This window comes from Gopherus evgoodei, chromosome 4 (assembly GCF_007399415.2).
Source record: "Gopherus evgoodei ecotype Sinaloan lineage chromosome 4, rGopEvg1_v1.p, whole genome shotgun sequence".
Lineage (NCBI taxonomy): Eukaryota > Metazoa > Chordata > Testudines > Testudinidae > Gopherus > Gopherus evgoodei.
In genome coordinates this window covers 20073164-20091307 of record NC_044325.1, presented here as the reverse complement: position 1 = coordinate 20091307, position 18144 = coordinate 20073164, and the positions used below count along the sequence as shown (strand labels likewise).

General features: G+C 43.3%; 1 protein-coding gene across 6 annotated transcripts in view; it reads right to left on the bottom strand.

The window, feature by feature from the left end:
• Positions 1-18144, bottom strand: part of AKT1 (AKT serine/threonine kinase 1) — a 108177-nt gene that overhangs the window by 12804 nt on the left and 77229 nt on the right. For all 6 annotated transcript variants that reach the window (XM_030558624.1, XM_030558619.1, XM_030558621.1 and 3 more), the window contains one exon: positions 10275-10489. In XM_030558624.1, the coding sequence (XP_030414484.1) occupies positions 10275-10489 (215 nt within the window). The remainder of the gene's footprint in view (positions 1-10274; positions 10490-18144) is intronic.

Genomic DNA, 18144 nt, shown 5'->3' with positions numbered 1-18144 from the left:
GGAGGGAGAGGACTTGTCCTTTCACTGGCATGGCAGTTCAGGGTGGAGAAAGGGGAAGATCAGACCCACTTCCAGGTACCTTCTGGATTGGGACCCCCAAGGTTACAACACCTAAAATTTCAGACAAACAGCTGAAAACGTGAAACTGACCAATTTTAAAACCCTCTGGTTGTGAAATTTTTGATCAAAATGATTGTGAATTTGTTAGGGCTCTAGTTATAAAGAAACACAATAAAAATGTTTGCTGAATCATAGATAGGCAGTGTCATCTCAGTTAACTCATTGATACAAGGGTTTAAACAATGTTGAGCACCCATTTCCATTCACATCTTTAAAAAAAATACAGTACTTGTTCTTCAGTTTAACAATCTCAACTCTACTGCAGCATGGTTCTGATCCAGAAAAGCATTTAAGCATGTACTTAACTTTAAACTTGTGAGTAATCCCACTGACAGTGAGCTTGTGCTTAAATCCTTCTGGGACAAAACCACACAAGATGGGATACAATGAGACTATCATCAGCTGGAAGGTCTTTTACACCATTAACCACTAGGTTTTTGATTGTCTTCTGCTGGTTGCTCATTTTGGGTCTTCCCCAGTTACATTTTATCTAGCAGACTCTTAAATCACTTTATTCTCCAGTTGGTCTCCGCTTACTTCCAATAAATACTGTTATGCTAAAATATTTAGAAACTCCAAAATCTCCAGCACAATATTTTAATATTCCTCTGCAGGGCTTTCAAGACATAACTCATTGTTATTAAAATCCTTATCAGTCACCACAATAGATATTCCCTAAGGTCTACCTTGCGTATAGGAAGATCTAATCATTGCTAGCAGTAGGCTGATGTATGTGTTAAATGGCACACTTTGTTCCTTCCAAATGCTCTTCATTTCACTTGAATGCTGCAGAGAATGACATTTTGGCAGTAGGCTCACATTTTCCAAATACTGTGGAACCCAAGGGGCAGAATTCCTTCCATTTCCAGTTTGTATTGTTGCTAGAATCCACTGCTACACAAGTGTCTCCAATTCCTATGTAGTCCCAAATCAACACTAACTTAAGCCACTTTTCATTATGAGGTCTTAAAGTTTGATCCCTCTGACTTTATGACAAAGACCACATCTTCAATACACCTAAGATTACAGAATCTGCTTCCTTCAATTCAAATTCTACCATTCCAACCCTGAAAAGCACTCTACACATACTGGTTAAACAAATGCATTAAACACACTGAAGCGCTGTGGAACTCTTTTGTCTACCTTTTAACAGACAAGGCAGGTAAGGTAATATCTTTTATTGGACCAACTTCTGTTGGTGAGAGGGACAAGTTTTTGAGTTACACAGAGATTTTTTTCACGTCTGGGAAAGGAGCATCACGGCTAAATACAAGATCAAACAGATAGTTTAGCATAAGTAGTTAGAATATGTGGGAAGAGACCATTCAAGGGAAAGCGGGTTACGGATTGTTGTAATAAGCCACAATGTGGTCTAAATGAAATTACTATAAGATGGGCACACAACTGTTTGGAGGGGGGAACCCCCCCCCGCCCACCATACTCAATGAGTAGTTATCAAAGGTTCACTGTCAAACTAGAAGGGCATATCTAGAGGGATCCCTGAGAAGTCAGTCCTGGGTCTGGTACTATTCAATATTTTCATTAATGACTCAGATAAAGGAATGGACAGTATGCTTATAAAATTTCCAGACGACACCGAGCCAGGAGGGGTTGCAAGCACTTTGGAGTACAGGATTAGAATTCAAAACAACCTTAACGAATTGGAGAATTGGTATGAAATTAACAAAATGAGATTCAATAAAGACAGGTGCAAATTACTACACTTAGGAAGGAAAAAATCAAATGCACAAATACAAAATGAGGAATAACTGGCTAGGTGGCAGTACTGCAGAAAAAGATTTAGGGGTTATAATGGATCACAAATTGAGTATGAACCAACAATGTGATGCAGCTGCAAAAAAGGCTAATATTCTGGGGAGTATTAACAGAAGAAGTGTCATATCTAAGACACAGGAGGTAATTGTTCTGTTCTACTTGGTGAGGCTGCCTCTGGAGTAGTGTGTCCAGTTCTAGGCACCACACTTTAGAAAAGATGTGGACAAACTGGAGACAGTCCAGAGGAGAGCAACAAAAATGAGAAAAGGTTTAAAAAAGCTGACCTGAGGAAAGGCAAAAACCTGGGAATGTTACGTCTTGAAAAAAGAAGGCTGAGGAAGGAACCTGATAGACTTCAAAAATGTTAAAGGGCTGTTATAAAGAGGACTGTGATCAATTGTTCTCGTGTCCACTGAAAGTAGGCAAGAAGTAATTGGCTTAATCTGCAACACAGGAGATTTAGGTTAGATATTAGGAAAACCTTTCTAATTATAAAGGTACTGGACCATGTTACCAAGGGAGGCTGAACCCCTGTCACTGGAGGTTTTAAGAAAAGATTAGACAAACACCTGTCAGTGATGATCTATTGTATACTTGGTCCTGATTCCATGGACTAGATGACCTCTCAAGGTCCCTTCTAGCCCTCCATTTCCATGATTCATGCCGCTATTTTAGGGTAGGTGACTATTACTCACCCTTTTCACCTATAAGATATCTGAGAGCTTGCAGAAGGTCACCTCAGGCACAGCTGGGAATAGAACCCATGTGTGGAAAACATGGGAAATGTCTATTATTTTTAGAAAATTGTGTGTGATTTCATTTACCCACTTGTACTGCTACCTACTTAGTTCCAGGGGATTAAGTTCTTTCCAGAGACCCTAACAATGGTACTGGTCCATTGTTAGATGCAAATGATAGAATCATCAATAATAAAGCAGAACTGTTCAATAAATATTCCTGTTCCGTATTTGGGGAAAAAACAGATGTTATAGTTATATCATATAATAATAATCTTTCCACTCCATTAGCATCTCAGGAGGATCTTAAACAGCAGCTACTAAAGTTAGACATTTTAAAATCATCAGATCTGGATAATTCGCATCCAAGAGCTGTAGAAAAGCTAGCTGAGGCTGACCAATAATGTTCATTTTCAGTAATTTTGGAACGCTGAGGAAACGTCAGAAAACTGGAAGAAAACGAATGTTGTGCCAGTATTTGAAAAGGGTAAATGGGATGACCCAAGTGATTATAGGCCTGTCAGTCTGACATGGATCCCAGGCAAGATAATGAAGCGGCTGATATGAGACTTGGTTAATAAGGAATTTAAGGAGGGTAATATAAGTAATACCAATCAACATGGGTTTATGGAAAATAGATACTTTCAAACTAAGTTTTAGATTAGAAGTTTTGTTGATAAAGGTAATAGAGTTGGTGCAATACACTCTGACTTCTACAGTGTGTTTGACTTGATACTGCACGACATTTTGATTAAAAAATTAGAACAGTATAAAATTAATATGGCACATGTTAAATAGATTAAAAGCTTACTAACTGATAGATCTCCAAAAATATAACTGTAAACAAGGAATCGCTATTGAGAAGATGGTCTTCTAGGAATTGGTTCTTGGCCCTATGCTATTTAACATTTTCATGTGACCTGGAATAAACATAAAATCATCACTGATAAAGTTTGTAGATGACACAAAAATTGGGAGAGTGGTAAAAAATGAAGAGGACACGTCACTGATACAGAGCAATTTGGATCACTTGGTAAACTGGGCACAAGCAAACAATGTGTGTTTTAATAGGCTAAATATAAATATATATACCTAGGAACAAAGAGTGTAGGCCATACTTATAGGATGGGGGACTCTATACTGTACTGGGAAGCAGTGATTCTGAAGAAGATTTGGGGGGCGTGATGGATAATCAGCTGAACGTGAGTTCACAATGCAATTCTGTGGCCAACAAAAGCTAATGCAACCCTTGAATGCTGTAAAGGGGTTGGCCACCACCTGATTTCCCCATCGCCTGAGGTTGCCCTCCAGCTCCCTGCCTCTATTTCCCCTCTCTTTAGGGCTCTTTAACCAAACTCAAGATAGTCCAAAGGAAATTAAAACATTTCCATCTGGACTCCACTTTATTCAGTTCTCAAGTATGCACTGGTCCTCCAGGCCCCAGCACCAGTTCAGTGTCTGCCTCCCTAGCTGGGGGGTTTCCCAGCCCTCTTCCCCAGAGCTGGGAGTCTCTGCAAGAGCCAATGTTCTTCTCGGCAGCTGCTGTTTCCTCAAGCCAGCTACAGCTTCTCAGGCTTCTGTTTCCTGAGCATCTCCCAGCTTACTGCAGCCAGCTGCTGCTCTCACAGAGGCGTACCCCCTTTAGTAATCAGGGCTGGCTAGCCTCAGGCCCTCCAGACATTAAGGGGCAAGCCGCTTTGTTACAGATACATAAAAAAGAATCCAGAGTGGGAGTAAAGAGGTTATTTTACCTCTATTTGGAACTGGTGTGACTGCTGCTGGAATGCTGTGTCCAATTCTGAGAAGGATGTTGATAAAGTGGAGAGGGTTTGGAGAAGAGCCACAAGACTGATTAATGGGCTAGAAAACCTGCCTTATGGTGAAAGACTCAAGGTGCTCAGTCTATTTAGCTTAACAAAGAGAAGGTTAAAGGGTGACTTTACTACAGTCTAGGTCAGAGCCTCATAAGCAGACTAAGTAATTGCTTAGGGCCCCCGGCAGCTCAAGGGGGTCCCCTATTCAGTTTTTATTATAAGAATGTGCTCATTTTAGAATGGGGAAGACAAAAATATTCCTGCTTAGGGCCCCCAATGGGCTAGCGCTGCCAATAAGTACCCACAAGGGGAACAAATATTTACTAATGAGCTAGTCAGCCTGGGAGAGAAAAATAAACATGATCCAATGGCTCAAAATTGAAGCTAGACAAATTCAGACTGGAAATATGGCATAATTTTTTAACGCTGAGAGTAATTAACCACTGGAACAAGGGTCACGGTGGATCCTCCATCACTGGAAATTTTTTCAAGATTGGACTCTTTCTAAAAGATCTGCTTTGGGAATTATTTTGGGGAAGTTCTACAGTTGGAGTTACGCAGACCAGACTAGATGATAGTCCGTTCTGGTCTTTGAATTTATAAAAAGACAATTATTGACCTGTATTGTTACTGTTATTCTTAGAGATGAGATGCAGACATGCATTCCACATAGGTGTGCACCCACTCTCCACTGGTTATATAAGGGTAGCGCCGGCCAGACCCCCTCAGTTCCTGCAAATGTCAAGAGTATAAAGGCCGGTGTAGAAGCGACAGAGAATGTGTTGTGGAATACACACCTTCATCACATCTCAAAGAACAGTCACAATATAGGCAAGTAACCATTTTAATTCTTTGACTAGATGCAGCTATGTTCCATGTAGGCAGCTCACAAGCAGTACTCTTGGTTGACTTTACAGATGGAGCACTGTTCCTTAAGGTACCGAGAACAAGCACCTTGGTAGGGATCACTATTAGGGATGGCCCACAGCACCGTCAGGTAGTTGCATCACACAGGGCAGCTAACTACTCTAACTCTAAACTAAACCTAAGATACTACTAACTATTATCTAGAGGAAAACAAAACTCATCTTTCAGTCTGTTTTCTGAGAGGTGAAAACACCCCACTGAGCTCCAATGCTAGCCGCAGGTGGTGAGAAGGAGCTGAGAAGGTTGGGGTGGTGGTGCCTTTATACTGCCAGGGGAGGAGCTAGGATCACAGGGTACGGCTAGGCAAAATTCTCTGGCTTCAGAGTGCACGCACACATGCACACACACATACATGGAATACACCTCTGCATCTTCTCGATGAACCCTCCTTCTGTTAAGGAAACAAAGTGGGCACCTGAATGTCTGGCTTGGAACGAGACGGTCGTTAAAGACTAACAAGTCAGCAGGATGACAGAACAAAGGAGTAGCTGCAACCTAGATGAAGCCAGTTCTCTTCAGATCTCTAGAGGAGGAGGAGGAGTAGAAAATCCCCAAAAAGGGAACGAAGGAGCCAAGGTGTTACTGCTAACATTTAAAACCCCAGAGGCTGAAAAATTTGAGAGAGAGGAACTTTTTTTGAGAGACAGGGAACCTCTTTCACTGCCGGACTGGCTGAGCTGAAGGATGATGGCTTCAGGGATCTGAAAGAAGACTACGTTCTGAAGGAGAAAGGGTGAGGAAAGATCCTGTACTTCTTCGAAGACTCTGACCACATCCCAAAGAATGCTCAAGAGCAGTGAGGAAAGTGAAGCAGGAAATGGCATACTGGTGTTTATTATTTTTCAGGGATCTGCATTTCTCTTGTGCAGTCTAAAGAAAATTGTTTTAGATATCCTTCTGCAAAGTCTGTGTCTATTGGCTTCACTGTCACATGTCCCTGAACTATAAACCAGTGTGCGAGTAAGAGGAATAAGGTTTTGCTTAAGCCACTGGGAGACCTGGAGGATTCAGCACAGGTCTTGGGGCCTTGCCTAGGGAGGGCAGCTGGGCTGTGGGGTCCCACTTCTAAAAAAGGATACCTGACAGAGTCTGGGACCAGGAAGCATTCCAGAGGCAAGAGCCAAACATAATGGCAGAAGCCTACTGTGGCTCAAGGAAGCTTGAAAGTACACAGGCCCAATGTGTGGGTCCAAACACACTAGCCTGGAGAGTGTTCAGCAAAGGGTTGCTCGACCAGGGCTGTGACACAGGTCTTAGAGACCCAAATCTCAGCCACTTTTCCACACAAGTCTTTCAGGAAGAACACGGCAAATTACATGCTTCTGTAACTTACACTAATATAGCATGATCCTGTGTCACCCTCTAGGAGCTGGACCACATCTAGGAATGTACGACATGATACTGCTTTGATACTAAGAGACATGGCTCCTTTGCTCAAGTAATATAGGGCCATACTTCATCCACAGGTCCCAGGTTCAGTTCCCTGCAGATGACCCAAACAGAGTCATTGTTACATCTGCCTATTCTGTCTGTAACCACTATGCCACAGTCTGACCTCAGAGCAGGGCAGAGAGACCAAGAATTCTGACCGCCACTGTTCCACAGCTGTCTCTCAAATATTTATGTCAGATATACTTGTGTAAAGTAACTAGCAGTGTGCACATCATGCCTCCTGGTATAGGCTAGTCCACAGAGAATAACAGCACCCTTTCTGCCTCCCTGCTTATTCCTATAGCTGACACTGTATCTATGTTCTTTGGCAGAGGTTCTCAAACTGTGGTCCGCAGATAGTCCCTTCTAGGGTGCACACATGGGCGGCCGCACACAAGAAAATGAAGGGCCACTCACCTCAATAAAGGCGTGGCTCCAATTATTAGGTGCCTGGACCCTGGAGAAGATGCACATGTAAGATGAGTAGTGGGGGGGAATAAGGGGTAGGTGGGAGGGGGAAGTGGGATGAAAAGAGGGGGTGGGAGGAATTTGGGATGTGTGGGGCTGCGGCGGCCAGAGAAAGAGGCGACTTTCCCCAGCTCCAGGGTTGGAGCTGCTGGGGAGAGACCCCCTTCCTTTCCAGCCCCAGCTCGGGGGCTGCCGTGGCAGGGGGGAGAGGGCGCATCCATCGTTTTAGAAAGGTCATACTGCTGATATTAAAATAAGAGTTGTGTGCTTTTGTAGAACAAAAAAAGTTTATTATTATTAACTTTTTTTATATAGCTCTTTTATCCAAAGCGCTTTACAATAGTTAGCTAACGGTACAAACAACATTTGGAAAGATCATTAAGTGGTCCGCCGAGACCCTCAGCAATTTTCAAGCAGTCTGTGGAAGAAAAAGTTTGAGAACCACTGTTCTATGGATCAGAAGGTTGTACATTCAAACCCTGCTGCTGATGATTCATGTGGAAGTGAAAACATATACAACAGTAAAGTTAGCATAAGAACCTTAGAGTAATAATTGGAACTATTTTATACTGCAACACATTGCATCTAGAAGTGAACTGAATGTTGTGTTAATATTTATTTTATTGTTTGTATTTTGGTTAAGAGGAGCTGCTCCATTAATGGGGTGTGGCAGACAGAGAGGCTTGAACGAGATTTTTGCCTGTGTTTCCAGAGATTGGAAGAGGCTGCCTGCATAAGCTACAGAAAGGTGAGAACTTGATCTAAGATGCAAACTTTTCTGGAACGCTGTCTCATTCTCACAGGTCCAATGTTAGTGTTTAATAGCGATTGGATTCCTCAGGGTATTGCTAATAAACTACAGACTCTCTCATTTGTAGGTTAGCGGTTTGGATCCTACCCAGCTCAGAAGGGATTAAAAATTGTTCCCATCTGATGGATGTTTGGTAGTCCCTGCACGAGTATGGCAAGTCCCAGTTCCAGTTCCTAGTACACCTCTACCCCGATATAACGCAGTCCTCAAGAGCCAAAAAATCTCACCGCCTCATAGGTGAGACCGCATTATATCGGGTTTGGTCTGGTACGGCGTACCAGCAAGAGCTTCCCCAGTGGTGATTTAAAGGGCCCAGGGCTTTAGCCGCTGCGGGAAGCCCTGGGCCCTTTAAATCACCACTGGAGCTCTGGCAGCGGGGCTTGGGCAGTGATTTAAAGGGCCTGGGGCTCCACACAAATTTGGCTATAACACAGTAAAGCAGCGGGGCTCGGATGGCGCTTTAAAGGGCCTGGGGCTCCCTGCTGCTTTACCCCATTATATCCAAATTCGTGTTATATCGGGTCGTGTTCTATTGGGGTAGAGGTGTATCACCATTACGCTTTGAACTAGACTGATCCCTTGCAGGGCCTGGTTCTTACTAAGTGTTTGTACCTACCACAGTGTGGCCCCGAACTAAGTGGGGTCCTCCAGCAGAGGGGCCAGTAACCTTGCTATACATTTGTGCGACTTGGCAAGACTAATGTCACACGCACACAGGAGTCTGGGCATGAGAAGTTCTAAATAAATAAATAAATAAATAAATAAATAAAAGGACAGACCAAAAAGCCCATGCGTTACATTCTTTGAAAAGTCTCCATTTCAGGGTCAATCTCAGTTTTCTGGGGACAGATGTTATTTTTGTACATGTGCGATTGGCAGTGGTGCAGTTGGTTCTAAGCAGTGCTAGGTCACTGTGGGAAGGTTTGTAATCCTGCACTATTGTACTGTTTGTTGTGTATTAAGTCTTTCACTTATGGTTATCATTACAAAACCAACAAGAAGAGAACAGAGAAAGAGGGCCAACTACACAGCACAGGGGGAGGGATAGCTCAGTGGTTTGAGCATTGGCTTGCTAAACCCAAGGTTGTGAGTTCAATCCTTGAAGGGGCCACTTAGGAATCTGGGGCAAAATCAGTACTTGATCCTGCTAGTGAAGGCAGGGGGCTGGACTCAATGACCTTTCAGGGTCCCTTCCAGCTCTATGAGATAGCAATATCTCCATATATTCCAATACCATCTACCCACTAAGTTGCGGGGCAGCGCTGCTAACAGCCCCCTGATTCAACATGGAACTAAGAAACAGAAAACAAAATTGTAGACGTGAAAGCAATCACTGTAGAGCATGCAAAAGTCATGTTTGCTGTGATCTAGAATGGGTGATGTGGTTTGTTTGGGTTATAGCCTTCTGTACAATATAATGGCAGCCAGGGTATTTTGCAATTACTGCAAATATTCTCTATTACTGCATTTGCTTCCTGTTGCCTTTTGGAGTACCCAGTCTCTAGCAACATTTAAAACAATAAAGAAGAAACCAGTTTGTTGGATCTTTCAACTACTATTAGTTCCTGATAAATCTGCAATGTTTAAAGGGACACAGTCATTTAAAAAAAAAATCACACTTATCTCAAACACTGAAAGAAATTAGAGGGGAAAACACCTTTCCCCTTTTCGTGTGTTTACTTAGGGCTTGTCTACACTGGCACTTTACAGCGCTGCAACTTTCTCCCTTGGGGGTGTGAAAAAACACCCCACCAAGTGCAGTAAATTTCAGCGCTTCAAAGCGCCAGTGTAGACAAGTGCACCAGTGCTGATAGCTATGCCCCTCGTGGAGGTGGTTTTTTTAGAGCGCTGGGAGAGCTCTCCCCCAGTGCTCTGCCACGACAGCGCTTTAACATTGCCAGTGTAGACTAGCCCTTAGTGAAAATGACCATATACAAAGTGTGGTTGAATGCACAACTTGCTCTGATTGTGTGGGTCTTTCCAACCGCAACATTGGAGGGAAACTATTTTAAACTCATTTTCTGAAATAACTGGACAGTCATATGTGTTCTTTTTTGTTTAGTACCTCAGCTGATTGTGCCCGTCCCTGTGTTTGTTTTGATGTGGTGGACCCAAAGAAGAAATGCAACCACAGCTATCATCAGAAAACCAAAGACATTAAAATGTTTGATTTTTAAAAAACGGCCTCACCTTTGCTTAGGATCCTTCTTCAGCAAACCTGACAGAAGAGATTTTGCTTCAGGTGACAAAGTGCGTGGAAACCTAATCTCCTCCATGAGGATAAGTTCAAAGAGCTTCTCATGGTCCTGATTATAGAAAGGGAGCCGGCCACACATCATTTCATACATTACGACTCCTAAGCCCCACCAGTCCACTGCACGGCCATAGTCATTATCTTCCAGCACCTGCAGAAATGTAGAGAACAGCGTTAGTATGTATTCCTATGCTGTGAACATGCAGGGAATCCAAGTGACAGGACTTATACTATTATATTCATTTTCATGCATTTCACAACTCTGCAGGCACAGTATACTTGCTGCAGCCGAGAGAGCAGATCCTGTTGCAGACTACTGACACTAATGCACACCAATGATTTATCAACAGGGAACGCTCTAGGCAAGCAAGAAGGAAAGAAGGCTAGCGAGAGATGGCACCCCCCCCCCACACACACACACACATTACTTCCATGATATGCATAACCTTCTAAGGCCTAGAGGCTGAGAACCCAAGTCTGTTCTCAGATTACAAAGCCAGCTGTTAAATCCTAACTTATTCATTAGAAACCATTCCAAATGGGGCCCCATTTTAAAAACAGGATGCCATTTGGGGGACAGGAGAGGACTGATTAACCTGTTGCTCCAAAGCTACAATCATATCTGTTCCCTCTCCATGCTAACTTGTGCATTTTCTTTATTCTCACCAGAAAAGCTATGCTGCAACCCATGAAAGACTGCTTGCAAGTTTTAGAAGAATTGCTGATCTGAATTAAACTGTAAGGGCCAAAGATTCAAAATAGCTCAGTTCTCTTTTGCACTTCTGGCCTTTATGTTGCCCTAAATAGGAGCAATGTGCTTTTGAAAATCTGGCCCTACATTTTTTCAATTTGCAGTCTCCTTACCATACACACACAGATGTTCAGGAAAAAAAATTGTGTCTCTCTCACAGTGGAGAAAATCTACTATTACAATTAGGTAAAAGAAAATTGTATCCCCAAGTTTGGGTCGGATTACATGATATTTGATAGCTTTACTCTCCTTACAGTTCTGCACTTTACTGTTTATCACTGGTACGAGGTAAAAGCACTGTTTGTTCATTCTTAAGTGCTATGCAGTGTCAGTGCCTACCCAGTTTACAGAACTGCACTTCAGAACCATTTATGCTCAGAAATAAAAGTCTTCATTGGGAATCAGGACCAAAGAGCCAGCTGACTAACTTCCATGGGAGCAGGATCTGGTGCTTTACGAATTAATTATTAAGATCCTGTGGATAAATAGAAAAATCAAGATTTTCTTTGTAAAAAAATTGTTTGTGTTCTCTCTATACACTAATTATTCAGTACTCTGCCTTAAAAATTGTCTGAACCAGAAAAAAGTCCTGCAGTAAAAACCCAAAGGCTGTCAGGTATTAGATTACCCCGCACAGGTCTATTTACAGCATCTCTTGCTGTATGATTCACACCAAACGACAGCTGGTTCTACAGCTGCCCCATATATGTATAAGACCAACACAGCTGCTTGTCTGCCAGGATTCCAGGAGCCAGCCTCATCCTTTATGAGAAATCACAGGCTCTAACTTCACAGGAGATATTGTGTGATAATGTAGTTAGCCATATTTCTGACCCACACCCTTTCACTAAGCACTTCCTGTTAATTCTAAACCACTTAGGTTACTTAAAATAAAGTAGATACACAATAGGATTTTTTTTTTTTAAGTCAAGATCAAGTCCTACAAAATCAGGCCTTCTAAAATGCAACAATGATAATTTGGCCAAGATACAAAAACAACACTAGTTATAATTCAGATTACTAACTAGAACCCTGAATTTCTTACCTCCATACAGCACAGAACTAGAACCAATCCTTATTTTTAAAAGTAAAAAATACTTCTCACAAACACCGCAGTGCTTATATTAATGTTTATACAAAACAGGACAACGATTTAATCTTACTTTAAATATGTTCACAACTGAGGAGAGAAAAAATAATACACAAATAGCATGAAAGGTATTTATATCCCCAAGATTTATTGCAATGTGCATGGTAAATGAGAAGGAAGAGGTAACAAGGTCATTTAACTTCAATTAAGCAGCTGATCAGTTCATAACAGTTCTTGGCAGCTGTGTGATGGAATTTACAAGAGAAGACACAACAGCTGTAAACAGGATAGTCATCAATATATCTGACACATCAAAGCTGATGCAGCTGAGTCACTGCCATCCATGCACAAGATTCCAGTACGAACCTAAAAGCAACTATTCAACAACTGTATAAACACACTTTTATGCTGGATTCAAGTTACAAATAGAGAGGAGAAGAAGAGACCTCTACTTTTAAGGATACATGACCTTAAACATACAGAATACTCATTCACGCACAATTTCCAGATTTTCTGCATGCTATCAGCCAGATGACAAAAGCCTTCAGAATTTAACACTCCAACCCACAGCTTGGATTTGCAATGAAGGGAGTGAGAAGGTTAGTCAAGAGGATTTGTCCTTCTGTATTATGGTTAAGCCAGATCATTATAAATATTAAAGGAAAATGATTGAGAGGTAATCCATATAGAGACATTCTGTGGCTGCTTCACACACATTCCGCATCAGGAAAAAATTCAAAAGTTAAATAATCTCCAATGAGATTTGCCCAGTCTTTCACTGGCCCACAAAATCCACAGTTATAATCAGAGACTAAAGTTTAACATTGCTTTTAAAAGGGACAATGGCAGATTTAAAGCCATATTTGTAAACAACAAACTGCTTTAGCTGTTTACTGATACCTCTTTGTGTCAGTGCTTCTCAAACTATCCACCACTGATGATTCACAAGGAGCTTCTGGTTGTCCATGAGAGCTGGCAGACATCATGAGGCTAGCTCCATCTCCTTGCTTCAAGCTACTTTGAGAGGTGTCCAGGTTCTTCATTTCAATGAAGCAGCTGGATGCCTCTACAAAGAGCTGGAAAAAATGAACACAGCTGCCTTCCAGAAGCCTCCAGAAAGGACAAGAGCCATCAGTGGAACAAAATAAAAACAAAAGTAATGTTTCCCAAAGGTAACTTTTCGACATAATCAATTTCGGTACTTGTGCCTTAAGCTGCTATAACTGAAAGATTGTTTACTTTGTGCATTTCACCCAACTTGGACAAAGAGTGAAATGGAGCCATGGTTTCATTTTCATGCTGTTGTGCACTAGCAAAGTGCTCCCCCGTCTAGACTGCAAACAGTTCAGGGGAAATGTTTAAAAAGTTTTGAAGAGGACAGTCATGTAAACCTTTCTGCTAATTTATGTTCTGCAAAATTTCTTTAGTACAAAGAAATGTAAACTTTTAAACACAGATTATCTGTCTGTATTGTTCCTTCCAGAAAAGGATGGTACACTATTCAGTTTGGGGAATATATATTTAGCTGTATAATGGTACGGGCTAGCTGCACCTCTGTCCCCTACCTAGTCTCTCTGAGTGTACCCCCTCAAGCGTCAGACCTTGTGCCTTTACCAATCCCAGGCCCAAATTCCGCTGTTCTACCTCTAATTAGACTGGGCCTTAGACCATCAACCCTGTGTATCAATCATGCATACTCAGCAAGTCTGAGTGAGCTCTGACAACCTGCAGTTCTTCCCTTTGGGAGTCTCTGAGCAGTGTTACACAGTGACAAAACTGCTTTCCTAAAGGATGGTTTATTTTGCAGAAGGAATAAAGCATTTAGAGCAAAAGAGAGGGTCACTCACCTTGTGCAGTAGCTGAGGTTCTTCAAGATGTGTGTCCCTGTGGGTGCTCCACTTCAGGTGACTGGGCGCCCTGTGCCTCTAGTCAGAGAACTTTGACAGCAGTACCCGGTTGGGCTGCACATGGGCTCTCCCCGTCTCGCACCTGTAGCGGCAGTTAACTAGCACTAGGTGGCCAACCCCCACCTCAGTTCCTTCTCAAGTGCAGAGGACCTTGCAAAAACTCCAAAGTAGAAGGGAGAAAGGTGGGTAGTGGAGCACCCACAGAGATATACATCTCGAAGAACTTCAGTTACTGTACGAGGTGAGCAATCCTCGCTTCTTCTTCGAGTGCTGTCCTTATGGGTGCTCCACTTCAGGCGACTGTAGAGAGGTGCCCCTCAGTGGAAGGGAAGAGCTTCAGAGTTGGATCTGTGACCGATGTTAGGATCATGAGTCCTAATAAAGTGTCAGACGTCGAATCTTGCTCGATTGTGTAGTGCTGAATGAATGTGTGGGCTGAGGACCAAGTGGCTGCTTTACATATGTCCGTAATAGGCACAGCATTAAGGAAGGCTACCGACATGGAAAGCGACCTGGTAGAATGCGTTCTAACACCCCAATGGGGGTTGCAGTTCGTCTTGGCTGTAGCAGAGATGAATGCACTCTGAAATCCATTTGGAGAGTCTCTCCTTAGATATAGCTTCTCCTTTAGATCTCTGTGTCGTCGAGAGAAACAGTTTTGGTGCCTACCTGAATGGTTTAGTCCTTTCGAGATAAAAGGCTAGTGCCCTTCTGACATCTAGAGAATGAAGTGCTGCTTCTTGCCTGTTTTTATGAAGCTTAGGGAAGAATGCAGGAAGATTGATAGGTTAGTTGAGGTGGAACGCAGAGGGTACATTAGGTAGAAATTTAGGATGCCATCTTAGAATGACCTTGTTCTTGAAAATTCTCCTTCGCATTTTGTGGACGTGATGGTGATGAGGAAGGCTACTTTCATTGAAAGGTGTAATAGTGAACATGCAGCCAAGGGTTCAAACGTAGGTCTGGTGGCCTAGTAGTTGGAGGTAAGTCCTGGAAGAGGTTTGGACTGTTCACTGTAGCGCTGATCAGATACACTATAGTGACAAATCTGTGTGGCAGTAGGGAAGCTTTCACCGCTAACGAGTTCTAATGAACTCCAATGAATTATAGTTCGTGCACTGGTGTCACTGTTGACTTCTGAACGTTTATTTGAAGACCGAGTTTTGAAAAGAGTGATGTTGTCTTTTGTATGGCTTCTTCCCGAGTGGGGTCTTTGAGCAGACAGCCATCTAAATATGGGTATATCATGACCCCTTGCTTGCACATATGGGCCACTGTCACTGCTAGAACTTTGGAAAAAACTCGAGGGGCCGTGGAGAGGCCAAAGAGCAGTACCTTGCACTGATAGTGATCTTGTCCCAAAACAAACTGGAGGAACCGCCTGTGTGATGGATGTCTGGTGACATGAAAGTATGAGTCTTGCAGGTCAAGGGCCAAAAACTAGTTCCCTCATGAGATTACTGTTGCTAAAGTAACCATCCTGATAAATGTGTTTTGACAAATTTGTTTACGTTTCTCAGATCAAGAATGGGCCTCCAACCTCGTCTTTTTCTAGGTTAAGAAATAATGGGAATAAAGGCCCTTCCCTCTGTGTTGTACCGATACTGGTTCTACTGCACCCAAGTGCAGGAGATGGTCTACTTCATGCCTCAGAAGGTGCTTGTGAGAGTAGGTGGGGGGAATGGAGGTGAACTGGATGGACTAACTGGTGGTGATAATTTCCAGCACCCATTTGTCTGAAGTAATAATTAGCCATGCTGGGCAGAATGGTGTCAAATGGTCTGTAGAGGGATGGTTGGTAGAAAGAGGTTTCAGCCACTGGAATTGGGGGAGGTCTCTCGGACCATCAACCAAACCATCAAATTTGATGTTTTGGTCCAGGATGTTGTGATGAAGGAGATTGAGATGGGAGTGGCCTACATCTTGTGGGTCTTCGCCTCTGCCTCTGCGGTTGTGTGTAAGGCACTGGTCTTGGGTGTTGTGATGGGTCATATATGCCCTGTTTTCATTTTTGTGCAGGTATGTAGATGCCTAAAAACCAAAGAGTTGCTTTAGAGTCTTTCAGTGCATGGAAGGACTTGTTGGTCTTCCCTTTGAAGGTCCAGAACTATTTGCAGGTAAGATCCTCTCTGGTGGATTGCACCTCCTTTGGGAATCCAGACAGAAGGAGCCAAGGGGCACATTGCATTACTGTGGAAGTTGCAATAGATCTTGCCACTGTGTTTGCTGAGTCTAAGGATGCCTGCAGATCTGTTCTTGCCAGGAGACGGCCTTCAGAAATGACTGACCTAAATTGCTCCTTTTTGTCTTCAGGGATAAAGTCACTAAATTCAAACAGTTTGGAGTTTTTTGTGTGATTGTATTTTGCCATCAAGGCTTCATAGTTGGCTATTCTGAACTACAATGTTGCTGATGAATAGGCCTGGTGACCAAAAAGATGCAATCTTTTCCACTCTATCATATGGGATGGTCCTTGAATAGTGTTGTCTGCCCTGCTCGTTGACAGCTTCTATGAGTTTGGTTGGGGGTGTGAAAATAGAATTCTAGGTCCTTCGATGGGACACAACACTTCTTATCCGCCCTGTTACAAATAGAGGATTGTTGTGGGTGTCTGGCAGCTGGTCTTGGCAGGATCCATGAGTGCCTCATTATAGGAAGGGCTATTTTGCAGGAGGCTGACGTGTGTGATATGTCCACCAACTTGTACTGGGACTTAGCAACCTCTTCCAGGGGGATTTGGAGTATGTCTGCAATTCTTTTAAACAACCCCTGAAATTGCTTAAAATCATCTCTGTTGTAGGTAGCAGAAGCGTGATAGTCTCATCTGGAGAGGAACAGGAGGTGTTAGTTGCAGAAGTGGCCTCCTAATCTAGAGCCTCCTCTGTTTTCTCAAAAGTCTCCTCAGGGAGCTCATGGGAGCCTCTTCTCTGACGCTGCTGGAGTGCGTCTCTGCTTTTCCCTGGAGGTACTGGAAGGCTTGTAGTAATATTGCCTCCGAGTCCCAATATGGCCACTATGGCAGGAATGACACTGGTGGTGGCATCCATGGATGTCCATACCACCCCTGGGTACCAGCTCTGGAGCGGTGTCCTGGCTGTTCCTAAAGATCTGGTCTGTCGATTCCCTGGATAGGTGAAGAGTGGTGTGAGGAATAAACATCTCCCCTCCTCGTCCTCGTCCTCCTCACCGGAAAAAGGAAAGGCATATCTGTCTGTCTGTCTAACGGTGCTGAATGTATCGATGCTATATCAGTACCGAGAAGAGGTGATTCTGGTGCCACAGAAACCACTAAGTCCTTATGTCAGAAAAACTGTTGTGTTCCAAAGGAGATCTCAAGAATCTGTAATTGTTGCAGTACCGGGAATTGTTTTGGTACCAGGAGGTGTTGAGCCACCAGGAGAATCGGTGCTGATCGTGTCTGTACCGAAGGATGTAAAGTACACTTTGGTACCGCTGTCTCTGCACTATGTGCCAGAGGGCCAGGAGATGGCGCCATAAGCTGAGGCACTGCAGAGGTGCTCAGTACCGAGTGTTTAGTTGCTGCAGTCGGTGTCATAGTAGAAGGGGTAGTCTTGTCTCTGCCGTCCTTCTGAGAGCCTGCCCGCTTAGGGTCTTTGGCTTTTGTGTTACTGGAAGATCCTGCTGACTTGTAGGTACTTAGCCATGGCGTGGTTCATACTGATAATATGGAGAGTTGGAGAACACGTCTTTTTCAAGGCTCCTTTCATAGGAGAAGTGGTAGCTCTCTTCTTTGTCCTTTTTCTGGGAGACAAGTCCTTCCTGTGCAGAGTCAGTGAGGGAAGTCTGTCACAAGCCAAGGGGTGCGACCAGGAGGAGTTTGTGATCCTGGGTTGGAGGCTGGGTGGAGAGATTTCTCCATGAGGATGAGTTTAAGGCCCCCTCTTTGGCAATGAAAGCACTTCTGAGGTACTTATGTTTCCCCCAAGCAGCAGACACACTAGGAATGTCCATCCGAGGCTGGAATTGCCTCTCGCCAGGAGAGGCAACATTTAAAGCCCGGAGACACGGGCATTCACAGGTAAAATTATCTCTGAGAG